The 14,547-nt window shown below is 45.8% G+C and overlaps 1 protein-coding gene across 1 annotated transcript in view; it reads right to left on the minus strand.

Moving 5' to 3' along the window:
• Window positions 1-5,048: 5,048 nt before the first annotated feature.
• Window positions 5,049-14,547, minus strand: part of LOC104084397 (polypeptide N-acetylgalactosaminyltransferase 14-like) — a gene marked incomplete at its 5' end in the record, with an annotated part of 21,385 nt that continues 11,886 nt past the window's right edge. Inside the window, 3 exon segments of the mRNA XM_009588225.1 lie at window positions 5,049-5,606; window positions 6,186-6,305; window positions 13,585-13,729. Of these exon segments, the coding sequence (XP_009586520.1) occupies window positions 5,448-5,606; window positions 6,186-6,305; window positions 13,585-13,729 (424 nt within the window).

Consider the following 14,547-nt stretch of genomic DNA (forward strand, 5'->3'; position numbering starts at 1 on the left):
AGACTCCAAAACCTTTCAGCCTGGGAACAGTCCTGATTTTGCAATATCCTTCTTTTATTACATGTATCAGGTTACATATAAGCTTTCAAAGCTCCTTTTCCTTTCCCTTTTTTTTCCTCCTTGGTTATTTGGTTGATTGGTTAGTTTTACAACTGAATTTAACCCTGCGTAGTAGCAATGTCTTGTCTGGACAGTTCTTTCACATAAATCACAGGAAAATAAGAGACAACAGTCATTGCGATGGGCAGCTGATAGATAACTGCTAGACAAGCGCTTATGCAAAACCCAACCTTGAAACTCAGTCATGTTTTCTTTTGTACGCCACACACAACCAGCTTGGATTTCCTTAGTGCCCAAGTAATACCAGAGAAAACAAAACAGCCCCCTACACCACAAAAGCAGCATTCTTACCTGCAAATTTCTATGTTGCTTTTCATCAGCTCTAAGCTAAAATGCAGCTCAACTCGAAACTTAATTAGACTCAACTGGAGAGGTAGTAGCTTGTAACAGGTTTTTATTCTTACAGGGTTCTGAAGGCACTTCCAGTGAGTAACAGAACAGTGGACATGTGGAAAACATTCATAAAGCTGGAATAATTCTACTGGATTTCAGCCATTAAGTCTCAATGTAAGATGGACACCCACACCAGACTTCCTTAAACTCTTCAGCCATCTAAAGCAGTCGCGTAATATTAAAACTGGAGCTGGACTGATCATTCAAAATTAATTTAGCCAGAACATTAATGAGCTACAATTTCTTCTGCTGCTTGTATGCTGATCATCAGCAGTTTATAATCTGCTTGATTTTGCTTCCTTTACCGGTTCTACAAATGATCCGAGCCCAAAACTAGCTTTCACTAAAGCTTTTAAGATCTGAAATTTGAGCAGCGCGGATCCTATTGCACAGTTGTGATCAGAGTCCAAGCCGTGAAGAATACCAGCCAGCTACACTGCAGACCCTGGTTTGCTTAGGGCAGTGTGGTGGGTTGACTCTGGCTTGCAGCTAAGCCCCTGCCCAGTCACTCACTCACTCCCCCCCAAACGGGATGGGGGAAAGAATCAAATGGGGCAAAAGTGAAAAAAACTTGTGAGTCAAGATAAAGATAGTTTAACAAGTGAAGGAAAAGGAAAAAAAAAACCAAAAACAAATAATGTAAAGGCAGTCACTCACCACCTGCAGACTGATGCCCAGCCAGTCTCCGAGCAACACCTACTGTGGAAAAACTTCCTCCCCAGTTTTATTGCTGAACGTGACATTATATGGTATGGGATAACTCTTTGGTCAGTTTGGGTCAGCTGTCCTGGCTGTGTCTCCTCCCAACCTCACACCCAAACCTAGCCTACTTGCTGGGGCAGCAGAGTGAGAGATGGAGAAGGCCTTGACACTGTGCAAGCACAACAATAACTAAAACATTGTTGTGTGTTATCAACACTGTTTTGGTCACCAGTCTAAAACACAGCACCATACAGGCTGCTATGAGGAAAATTAACTCCATCCGAACCAGAGCCTGTACAGGCAGATAATAAGGGACCATGGGGCTAACTCCAGATACTGCCAGTCCATTGCCAGTCCAGTACTGCTAGTATTCCATGAACAAAAACTAATACTTGGCTTTCTCTCTGTTCAAAACATTCAGTCTTCACTAAAAGTTTGGGAAATTGAGGCAGGGAAATTAAGTAAGCTATCCCAAGTCTCTCCTAGAAGCAGTAGAAGGGATTAGCATTCAGAGCTGGTGCTTGTCTTGAACCACAGTCCTCCAGTCTTCATCCACCAGCCCCATTTTCCTGTTGCCTCACTGGATAATCAAAGATCTCTGAACTCAGTTTCCATCTCTTTACTACTAAATTACTACATCAGTACGTTGTAAGCTGAGGTTCCAAGCATTGGTGCTTTTTGTATCTCAAGGCACTGCACTGGTACAGAGAGAGGATGAACACAAAATACCTGAAATCACATAAGCAGCAAGGAGGTAAGGACTGTAAGACTTCCCCAGCCCAACTGAAACCAGGTAGATTTGTTCTCACTGGAACATGGATCTCCTCCAGGAGGGAAGGAGAAGGTTAAGGTGCTTTTTTGGTTTTTTTTGAGGAGGGAAGGGGAAGGTTAAGGTGCTTTTTTGGTTTTTTTTTTGCATCGCCTTGGTTGGATCTTTAAAAGGCAGTAGTAGTTCTAGCCCTGAGTTTCCTGCTCTGAATCTAATTTTCCCGAGGCTCAAAAAGTGACTTACCTGGAGATCATAAAGGCTGTCACAAAGCTCAACAACCAGGATTAGAACCATATTTCCTACTTTATCTTCTGTTCTTTCAAGTCAGTGCAAAATATTACCAAAAAGCATTACTACCAAATTACATTAGGGTTTAAGAGGTATAGGCATAGAAGCCCATCTAGATACACCTATCAATGTCACGTATATCTGTTCACAGCATGATAATAAATGTCTAGACAAGTAACAAATACAAAGCAAAAAAGGTTCATCTGTTTCTGGTCTATTTTAATAAGTGAAATAAACCTAAAAGTGTGAGTTGGATTTCAGCAGCAGTTAACCTTTCCTCTGACACAATGCAAGGTCTCTTTGCAGGGATGCTAAGCAGAAGATTGCTAAATGCCATATTGGGGCTAACTCAGGAGACTGCCAGTCCATTGCCTGCTTATATAAAGCTTCCCAGGAGTCAGGCTGATACCCTCAGGCTTCCCCGAAAACACTCCTGATCCATAGGGCTAATCTCATTTCTTAGACCATGAAACAAGCTGCAATCTAAGGCCGATGGATGTATGAGACAGAATCGCCAGTTTGCTGAGTGGCTGCTGCTCCGCAGGTCTGTTAGGTACTTCGTGGCTTTCGGGCCCGCAAGAGACTTAGCTGAACGATGCTACTCACTTGTAGGGGACACCATGCCTGATGCCACCTTCCCCACTGCCTGCCTTCCACCGCCCCCAAACAAGTTCACAGTGATCACCTTAGTGCGTGTTTTGGAATAGGAGGGGTTTGGTATAGCTTTTGGGTTTCATAAAGCGCAAGAGAGCTGAAAAGTTGGTCAAACAACTTCCTAGGATACATCCCTGCAGGTCCCATGGGTCCGTGTGCTCAAGCACACACGTGTCATGAGGTAGCTGTTTGTGCTAAGGCAAAGAAAAACATGACCTGTTTAGAGAGCTTTGGCTGTTAGCAGAGTGGGTATTTTTGGCTTAGGTGGAAAATAATAAAGCTAGACAGGTCTGAGGTCCTGGTGTACCCACGGGGTGCCGGACTTCAAAACTGATCCCAAGTTGTTCAGCTATTTGAATTTTCAGAATTGAAGCGCCAGCAGCTGGGCAGTCCCGGGCTGCAGGCACTGTACACGTGTGAACACGTTAAGCTGCAAGCTCTTGGGAGCTGCTTTCCCACGTGAGCGCTAGACAGGGAATTATTACCACTTGCCTGGCATCACCAGTGTGAAAAGTAGGTGTGATATTTTCTGGTTCAATTAAATAGAAGGAGCCCCAGGTCACTACCCTTCTTTGTGAAGTGGGTCCATTCCATTTTAAGTGCTTCCCTTTGTTTCCTGTGCAAAGTGGTGACATGGAAACAACGCCATCTCCCACCATGAAATGACAGCTTGCTCCAGCCCTTTCATAACAGAAGCCCTTGAGGTTTGCACCAAGGGAGCTTGATTAGGTTAGTAATCACTGCAGCACACGGAAAGCATTTATACCCTGCAACCTTTTGTAAATAAGGAGTTATATTGGTTCTGCCTCTAAAGCCGGGGAGATTTACACATACGGCTTTCTCCCAGCACTGAGGGAGGAGAAACTGGGGCAGTAAAATCCTGAAAGCCAGCAATTTATTCAAGAAGGGATGCTGAGAGCACTTGAAGGCTCAAAGCTTGTGGTATTTTACCTACAGTTTGCAGCACAGGGAACAAAGGATAGGATTTTCATTAAACCCTAGCATTTTTAGAGACACAAACCATATTTTTTTCAAGTCACATTGATGGTCTTGCAAAAGTTTTCTTCAAGAGTTGTTACTACACAAGAGCTGTGTGTGCAGCTTTTGGTGATTTACTGCCTGTTACCTGTTGCTGTAGTGGGAGCTGCTCTAAAGGGCTGGCTAGAAAAGGACTTCCCAGTTCTCCCCCATTCCCAAGACCTCTTTTGAAGTTTTCTGTCCTCCTTTGGCAGTCACCTCACTCCCACATAGCTATTGCACCTGACATGACCTCTGGTTATCTCCAAAACCTGAAGAAGTCATTTGTGCCAAGTCTGCCCACAGTAAACGACTTTGGGAGAGAGGTACTTTGTGACCCACAGTTCCCTGCTCACAGGTGTGACTGAGGAAATCCCAAACCTTTTCTTCAGTACTTCGTGTCTTGGGCTACAAGATGCCTGGGAAGCAAAACCAGGTAATATCCCTTTTCCTTTCTCAGAGCAGTCTCTAGTTTTAATTACCTCCTCTGTTCCTTTGGTAGCAGCAATTTATGGGAGTTCCCTCTTCCGTAGCCAGGAAATTGGGAAACACAAATATGACACAATTGCCTTCAATTACCAAAAATATCACTTTTATGGAAGAAAAGTGAAAATTTTGACTTATTCCAGATCTGAAGCAGTGAGAGACACATAGTGAGATTATAGGGGAGTTTCCAGGGACTGAGGCTCACCCATGGCCTTCAGAGAAGAGAAATAACCATGTTACTGCCTTTCCTCCCAGCTTCACAGTGGTTTGTATCCTTTAATCTCACATACTGAAACCTCTGTTTGCTTGGGCTTTGGAGATTCAACAGCCCCCATGTGCAGTTAGCACAGAGCACGACTCCCCCATTACTTGCTGGTTTGATCCTGGCCACAGCCATAAATGACTGCCCTGCCTCTGTGTACACAAGATGTATGTGGATCAGATAGATACAAATTCGAACGTGCAACACGGCTCCACCCACGCTGTCTGCAGAAGACAAACTCATCCACAGCAATGAAAAGTGCAAAGATAATTCAGTGTTTTCCACTTGATCCCAGGTGATGTTTCTTAGCATCCCTTGGCACATCCCTCCTTGCACACCTGCCTCACCCCCCAAAAGCTATTGAGATGCTTGTTTTGCTGAGTCCAAGTCTCCTTTTGGTCTCCAAGGCTCTTCTACCTGTGTTTCCAAAGAGATTAATAAATACTGTGCACACCAAACTTCTGTAGGGCCCATCGCAGGAGCTCTGGTACCCCTCTAAAACATTTCAAGTTTGGTTTTTTGCCATCTTTGAATGTTATGACCGCCAACAGGCCAATAACGGCTACACGCCTTGCAGACAACATCTGTTGTTCAACCTGGAGTGCCATGTCCTTATTTTTATTTCAATGATTCTTCTCCTGTCCCATAATACACGAGGACCCCCAATGGTTTTGCATTTGAGCTCCATCTGGTGCATCTTGGCTGCCTGTAGCAACGTCTCAGTGCCCATCCCCGCCGTGTAAGTCCTCAAGCAGGTCAAGACATCACCATGTCCCAGCGCTGACTCATGGCTGTGCTCTCGCAAGGGTTGATGACAAGCTCTTTGGTGCTCTCATTCGTGTCCCCAATTGTCTCAGTGTCCAAACAGAAGCGTGAAGCTATGTGTTCAATGTGTGACCCAACTTTACCCCATCGCTGAGGAGAGATACACACATGAGAGGAGAAACGGGTGAACAAGCTTCCTCCTTATTATGCTTTTACTATACTGTTCCAGCATCAAGAGGACAGTCGTCACTAAGCCTTTGCGGCCTGATGCTGGGAAGTACAGGGTCCCCCAGCCCACACCCAGCAGAGCACACTTAGCATTTCTCCCATCAGCAGCACACTCATTTAAGCTCAGCCTCTGCCTGGCTTCAGGAAGATAATATATTACTAACAGCTTTTTTCCCCAGGTCACTGGTTCAAATGCCAGCTTGATGATTAACTGCAGAGAAATGTTAGCATCTGCTGGCTGACTGGCAGCCCGTGTGAACTAAATTGCCAGTTTCGATTTGACTTCTGCAGAGAAGTAGCCAGATCACCACCCGCACTAATAGACATCCTTATCAACACACTCATTTAGGAGGCAAAGGGCTGAACAGGCCAGAGTCAGTACTCCCAGAGAGATGGTGCTTCCCAGAAGAAGTCAGAGCACACAGCGATTTGATGTGCAGTAATACTGTGCTGAAAGAAAGGGAACTTCAAAGGAAATGGAGGATCAATGAAAGAGCTCACCTGCTTGTTGTCACCTTCTTTGCAAGGTGACAGCAGCACCTGGGAACCGGGGAAGAGGGTGTACACAGACAAGCACAGCTGCTGCTGGCGGACTTGGTGGTTGTATGTGTATGTCCATTCCTGCAAAGAGGAAGAAAAAGAAAGGAGGTGAGAGATCAGGGTTGATTCTTGGTATTCTTCTACCTGGAAAGCGAAAACTTTGGCTTGGATCCTGCCCCGTCAGAAACCAAGCACAAACCTCATTGACTTCAAGAGGCACCAGGACAGGTCACCAGGATGTTTCAAGCCTCCCCAAAACTGCAGCTGTCTTTGGGGGACTCTATGTACCAAAGAAAATATCTACAAAAGTTGCTGGAAGAAAATGGTTCATGAGGCAAAGGATGCCATAGCCAGACCGGGCTGTGGTTGGGGAACAGGGGGATGGAAAAAGAGGCAGAAATGTGCAACCACACAATGTGCAATCCTCTTTTTCTGAGGAAGAGCCGCAGAAATGCTTTGCAGCTAGCAGCAGGAGAGAGGAGGTGATATATAGCAAATGTTTGCAATTCCCAGGATTCTGTTCCCAAATATGACAAAAATCAGGGGTAAAGCTCCCCTTTATATCAAAGGAGCGGGACCGAACTCCAAACATTTGCTTTACTGATTTGCTATGACCAGTGATATTCCTGCGCCCCTGGGCTGTTCTGGAGTTTTTTTTCTCACCCTGCTTTTCATGTTTACCTGCTCTTTATCAGCTCCTCAGCCCAAGAAATAATCTTTGGGGGAGCAGAGACTCTTTGTCCTGTGTAAAGCTCTCTGGGGTTATCATCTTTTCCACCCACGGATGTTTTTCTTGGGAGAAAAAGGGAAGAGGCTGACAGTTTGACCAGGATTTCCAAATGTACTGGACAAAGCACCATGTACGTACAGATACACTGCTTAACCCAGTAGTTTTTCACAGAAGTTTCTTCCAACGTTTATTCCAGTTGAACGTTTTCTGTCATTCACCTGTGCTCCTATTACCCAAGAGCACCTCCTGAGGATCTGAGACTGCCCAGGCAGGGACGTCTCCCTGCTATTTGTGTGTGGACACAAGCAGACAAGAGCTGCTTTGGCTTATGGAAAACCACAAACCATGCTTTTACATAACCCCAGAGAGTGACTTCTGGAACAAGTTTTTTGCTTATAACTTTGTGAGAGTATTAACTTTAAAATTAGGGCTTGAAGGGATTTCTGAGGGCCTCTAGCCAGGGTGCAAAGCAGGATGAACTCCTGCTGTGTAAAAAGCTCTGAGATAGTAGTCAGGCGAGCAGCAGTGGGAGCAAATGGAAAGCAGGTTGCTGAGCCATGGCAGGGCAGGTGAGAAGGACTGGAGGACAAACAGCAGGCTGGCTTCACTAGCAGAGGGCAATAACCACGCTGGAGAGAGCAAGGCCAGGGAGCAAGAGGGTTTCTGCAAGAGGCCCCAAGAGCCAAGGCAAATGCTTTGACAGGGTATAGGCTGTGAGAAAAAGCTGCTGTGAAGGAAAAGATGAGAGAGAAACAAAACAGTTGAGAGTTCAGATTCGGAGGAGTCAGAGCTCCGGGAAGAGTGAAGTGAGCAGGGGTGTTGGCAATGGAGGGGAAGGCAGCGCTCAAACACGTGGCAGTTTAGGCTGGGTCTAGAAAAATGAAGGGTAAAAGGTGCTCCTGGCAGAGTGCAATCCTTCCTGAGTGCTGAACGGGGAAGTGAAGAACGGCTGCCCTGACCTCAGAGCTGGGACGCCTGCAGCTCCCTCTGACTTTGAATGATGGAGGCTTTGGGTTGCATTAGCATGAGTTATTAGAGCAGGGAAACGCTTCCACCCCTTTGGTAATTGTCACCGTCAGCAGCTTTAACTCCTCTTCCCAACTTCAAACCAGACAGCCACAGGCATTTAATTCCTGGGAATACAAATCCCACTTCATTCAGGTTCTTAGCCACCTGGAAGGGAAAACACGCTTTTGCACAACAGACCCAGATCCACAAGGACTTCACGCTGTGATCCTCACACCCCACGTTTCTTAGCCTACTACTCCCCACCAGCTAATGGAAATCAAACCTGGCTTTCTGAACAGCCTGCCCACAGGCTTCTCAGTGAGAGCTGCCCAGGATTTCGGCACATAACAAGCATTAATTTTCAAAGCCATAGTCGGCACTCGAAGGGCCTTCGGGCAACTACTTCTTCTTTGTCAGACGGAGCAGAGTTTACATGATCCTACAGTGAACACATTCCAGACATCCCAACCATGCACGCTGTCAGCTGCTGTGTAAACTACCAGCCTGGGAAATCAGGTGCCAAATTAGTCCTGCATCTGTGAAGAACCAAGCCCTACAGGGCAAGCTCCAACACCTGTTCTCGGCGCCTGCGCTGCTACAAGCTGCTTTGAAAACCTGCTTTACATTTTTAACCAATTGTTCGTCATTTTAGCTCAGGACAAGGCCTGAGCTGCATCCATGAGCCTCCACAGCAGCAGCAGCTAATCCTGTAACTCGTGTACATGTTGAATCCCCCAACTAACTCAGGCCATGGGACGTTTTTTTTTTTTGCTTTGACCTCTTAACCTCCTTGCTTCACTGAGCACTTCATGCTCCTCCCAGAGGTTCTCCATGCTTTTTTTCCAGGCCAGGCTCTGTTCAAGCCTTCCCGATATTCACATCCTCTCAAGGCAGGACCACCCTCTCACTCGGCAAAGCACCATGAGATAGACAGTGTGGTGGTAACCATCTCTCCTAAGCTGTTCTTCATCATAAGAAGTGAGGCCTACAGAGCTAAATGCATGCATCAGTTCGATAGCTGACATTGGATCCTCCCCTCCTGCCCCCAGCCTGTCCTGCTGTTGTCTTTATCTAAACTGACAGATTTTCACATGGCTCTTCTATTTTGGCAGAATGGCCTTTTATGGAAGCCAGTCCTGTTGAAAATGTTTTAACCAGTTCTAAGCACACCTTGTCTCTTTTCAGCCCTAGATGAAAGCCAGAGAAAATGACGCAGAAAATGAAGAAAATCTGGGGGGAAAAAAAGTCACCTGAACACCACAGAATCCATGAAAAGCTTGGAGTTAGAATACAGGCAAATGGCCATGCAAATTTTTATCTTACCCCATCTCTTCCCCTATTTATATCAGTTGGGATGAAAATTCCTGCTTTTTTTCCCCATGAGAAACTACTTTGTCTTCTAAACCCTGGCACGCTGAGCACTCACGTGGCCAGCACAGCGGTAACAACAGCAGAGCTTCACACCCCGGCAGTTGTGGTGAACGGGGCAGCCCAGGGTCCTCCTAAGAAGGAAGACCTTAAAGGAGCTAACACGGCTTCAGGGCTGCGGACTGGCCTGAAGAGATGCCAATGGAGTTGAGAGCTGACCCCTGGCACCAAGCAAAAACAGACACACGAGGTGAAACTGAGATCAAGATTTCCTGCCTTTTCAAAGACAAAGCAGCTCCTGATGAAGTGGTGGTGGAGCAAGGAGGAAGACGGTGGACCGGGTGAGCAGAGCTACCAGCTGCACACCACAACCAGCAATCCCCCTCCTCTGAAGCCTCAGATAACGCTAGCCCCCATCTGAGGCTTGCGACTATTCTTCAAGGCTTTAGCATCATTCGAGCAGGCACCTGTCACTGTTACTCAGCGTCATTGTGAATTGAGAAAATTATTTTAAAATGTGACCTTCGGCTTGGCGCAGCCTGGCTGGCAGAAGGAGAAAGGAGCCTTTCAGCCTAGCAAGGAGCAGCCCCATGGGAGCCCAGTGTCACGTGACAGAGCCGTATATGCTCTGCAAGAGGTCAGCCGTACCCTAAAGCTGGGGTAGCAGCTAAAGAAAAATTTCTGAAGAAGCTGGGAACAACCTCAGCCCTCAATTATTATCTTTTTAAAATCACAGGGAAGGATTTCTCAAGGCACGCAACTGCATGGGTCACCTAAGGATACCAAAGTCCTTCACTCATCAAAAGGCATCCCAGGGGATGCAACTAGCTCTTACGCAAGTCTCAGGAGAGGGAAAGCAAAATGCAAAAGGTGCCCACGGCAGCCAAAGTGTGGAGAGGACACTGCTGCCAGCCAGCCCCTCTGCTCTGCCGGCTCAGCCCAGCTCCCACAGCTCCAGCTGGCCTACAGCTGCAGCAGGACATGCCCATGGAAGAACGAAGACTTTTGAGGGGAGGAAGGTCAGAAGTGAATTTTTATGGTTGAAATGTCTCAGGAGGGACACTGTCAGGTTAGTTTGGATAGATGCTAAATGTTGTCCAAAGAAAGTGCAGATCTAGCCAGCCCACACAGGTCCTCGAGCCAGCTGGGGTAAGCTTCAATGCCACATCAGGCAGATTATCACATTGCATTTCCTTCACAATAAGAGTCAAGGACATGCCACCCAAATGCAATGGCAGCCACCCAGCTCCAAAGCCCAGATATTTTGGGGTGCAGGCCCAGGAAATGGATGCTGCAACCTTACCACTGTTTCCTCGCTTGTCTACGAGACGACTAAACTTTACATTCATCTTGTGGCTACTGCTTACATGTGTGTGAGTACCCAGGTCAAAGTGTCTTCTGCTCTTTTATCTGAAGTATGTCAGGTTTCCTGAAACTGCTAATGATTTAAATAAATCCCAGAGTCAGATGTCTATTCCGAAGATCTACAGACTAATATCAACTGACACTTAGTCTGAAAAAAAAAACAACTACTCACATCTTCATCAGATAGACCAGGGCAAAATTATGATCAATTATTTTCCCTCAGATGCACTTCTCTTGTGAAAAATTAAATCAGTCAGTTCATTTAGCAAATGAGACACAACAAGACATAGAGTACCAAGGCTCCGGTGGGCAGGAGCGCAGGCAGAGCCCACTGTGCCCTGGGGATGCGCAGCACTGCACAAAGATCTCTGCAGTCACTCTCTCAAGAGCAGGTCCCTCCGAGAGCCACCTCGGGGGACAGAGCCTGCCCTGACTGCTACCAGACCTTTTGGAGAGGAAAGGGCCAAGTGGATCCCAGGGATGAGAAGACAGAGCTCTCCTACACAAAGATGAGGGGTCTTCTTATGCCTCAGTGCCCCTTTTAGTAACTCAGGACTAACTCCAGACACCACCAGGGAAGGTTTGTGACATCTGCTAGGGGTGTAAATCTGATTTCACCGCAGAGTACTCTTCTCAATTTACCCAAACTATGGATGTGGCCAGAGAGCTCACAACACCCTTCCTCTGCACTACAGATATAGAAAAAAATAAAATAAAGAACAATTGATTGCCATCTGACAGCTCCTGTTCCTCTCTCCTCAAACCATCGCCAGCTCAGATCTTCTCACACCCAGTCCCAGGACTTCATGAATGTAATGCCGGTGAAGGGCTTGGGGAGCCTAGTAGGGAGACAGCTACAGAAGGGCCATCAAGCAACCAAATTAATGCTACTAACACTGATAAAAAAGAATCTGGATGGCCAGGATATTTCGATAGTACTCACTGAATGCCAGGAAAGCACAGCTTTGATTTAGTTAAGCCTATTTTTCAAATAACGAAGCTCAGGGTAAACAAGATGTGACTTCAGTATGTTAAAAGTAAAGATTATCGCTCTATTCTGGCGTACCAAATACGAAACTAAGTAGCATTCAGGACTGCTGCATAATCTATCCTACACAGCCTGGTGACTATAACCCCCATGTCATCCACAAGTTCGGGTGCTCTTGTAACAACTATGTAATTAAAATGTAAGTTTCTATTCACAATGAAAATTCAAATATCCTGCTTTCATCTGAAATATTTTCCATGGCTACAAGTAACAGAGAACTATCCTAGAAAGATAGAGAAAGATAAAAGGAAAAGGTTTTTCTCTATTCCTGCCTGTGTATTGAGTGTAGCTACTCAGCAATCTGTTTGTAGTGCATTTTTCTGTTCCCCTGCAGAGTTAGTCCTGGATGGGCACAAGAAATGCGGTTGCCATCCAGTGGGAAGCGTTGACCTATTGCAAACTGCTGCAGAATCAGAATGGGAAGATGAAAAGTTTGTGGCATGAAAAATTCCAAAAAATTACTCCACAGAAATGTCAAAACAAAATGTGCTTGATGGGAATGAAACAATCCAACTTGTTGGCATGACATTTCTCATTTTAAAATATCACATCAAATTGATATTTCAGAAAGACCAATGCCATTTCATTTTGAAATGCTAGCTTGCAGCAGCATTTTCCATTCTGATTTTCCCAGATTTTTTTAAAAACACCCAACTCATTGAAAATTGCAATTGTCACTAAAATGTTTCTTTTTCCTTCAGCAGAGTTGACCCTGAAAAACATGATGATCTGCTCTCATCAGCATGCTTCTCGTGGAAGAAAGAAAAAGAATTCTAAAACCTGGAAACCAGTTAAACCACAAGAACTGTAACTATGCGGTACTTGCAGTTATATTCACTGTATTTTCTGAACTGACTAAAAGTCAAGTAGTCATTGTTGATTTTACCAGACTGTGAAGCAGATATTCTTTTCCTGACTAAAGGCAGGCATGCAACTGCATGCAAAAGAGATGCACATAATGACATGCTTCATTTGCACATAGCAAGTAGGGACATTTTCAGCTGGGCCTTTTATATGCATAGCTACCTGGTTTGAATGTGTAACCATGAGGGTTAAGGATGTACAGTCAAGTGGAAGCAAGCACACCATTGCCTATTAAATTATTTCACGGCACCGCGAAGAAGCGAGTGACTGTTATCCTCCTTGTTTTATAGGTGGGAACAGTGAGAGAACTTCCTGACATGCCCAAAATCACAAAGGGAGCCTGAAGCAAAGGCAGGTTTTGAAGCTGTGTCTTCAGGGTCTTGCTCCAGCGACTCCGCTGCAAGGCACGTGTGCCTGTTCTTGGCTCTAACATTTCATAGAATATGCTTTTGAGAACAATGATTTATATGGCTTTTTCTCATGCCAGTGAGATTGAAAAAACTGAGAAAAACTAAAAAACCGAGACATTGTCTTCATTAAATTCTCACTAGTTTAATGGGCAATCTAATATTGAGAGAATGCAGACTATGAAGTTATAAATACCATTGCAATTCAGTGCATTTTGAAAGAAATAAGGCTGAAAGATGAGAGGAAATTATAGTTCTCTTCGTCTTCCTCTGATCTCTGCAGATGAACAGCGCGCGGCGTTCCTGAGCAGCAGTAACTGCTCAGCGCAGGCTAGCATAGAGATAAGCGGTCCACCCTGTACTGTGGCTCCTGCACCAGTCCCTGCTGCTGCCCAGGGCCTCCAGCGAGGTAAGGAGGAATTACCAGGGGTTAACTATGTGCAACCTTAGGAAAAGGGCTGGCAGAACGGGTAATACTCCAACAGAGCTTTAGCAAACTTAGGAAATCACCTTAAACCTGCCCCGGAGTCTTCTCTCCAGCCGGCATCACGGGGATAGGCAACACCTTACCTGTGCTGTTGCTGACGTGCCTTTGCTGCTGATGCAAGGATTTAAGCTCAGGACGGGAAACTCTTGGGCTTCAGACTTGTGCGACTCCAGGCAGCTCTGTCTTTGCCTGATCATCCCAGTCTGATAGAGTGATTCCTCGGGAATCCTGCGGGAACAGCATGAAAAAAACATCCCTACTCCACCAGGCACACGGAGTACTCAAAGCGAGGCTCAGTGGGGTAAGGAGGGTGCATTTCACCCTCAGAAAATGAGAGTGGCAAGATCTATTACAATACTGAACCACTGAGAGCAGTATATGGACAGGGACGCTGCAGAAGCAGCACTCAGAGATGGATGGCCGGCCTTTCTAAGAGGAAAAAATAAATAACACTGCACAAGGCAAACAGAGGAGCAAGGAATAGACTGTGAGCAGGCTGAAGGTCAGCCTTCAGCTTACCGGAGTGGGGAACTTTATAACAAACTGCCACAGAACCCTGGCATTTCCTGTGAATGCCGCTGTGCAATGCCACACGCGGCAAAAAAGCAAGAAAACAGCTATAAATCATTTTCACACTGTGATTCTGCACTCAGCCATTGCACCAGCAGGCCCCTGGAGATATCTCCAAAACATTTGCATCCTTTTTGAGGATGGTTCCTGACAGTGACTGGGGGAATGGATGCAATGGTTTCTGGAGTAATTTTGGTGACTAAAAGGGATCTGCACAAAAGCAACTGTAGAAGTGCATATTAAGCAAAGCATTAGGCTAGGAGTAAGGCAGAGCCACCTGAATACAGGTCATAAACTCCTGGAGTGGATGGTTTCACAACAGAGAAGTCTTGAGTATCACAGAACAGTGTGAAAGGACTGGAAATTAGGTGCTTTTTTTGTAAGCAAGAGTCATTAAGTACTGAAACAACCCACCAGAGGCTACGGTGGATTTTCCACCTTGGGATACTTTTGTAAGGAAAACTGGCTATTTCCCT

Source organism: Fulmarus glacialis, unplaced genomic scaffold (assembly GCF_000690835.1).
Source record: "Fulmarus glacialis isolate BGI_N327 unplaced genomic scaffold, ASM69083v1 scaffold5712, whole genome shotgun sequence".
Taxonomy (NCBI): domain Eukaryota; kingdom Metazoa; phylum Chordata; class Aves; order Procellariiformes; family Procellariidae; genus Fulmarus; species Fulmarus glacialis.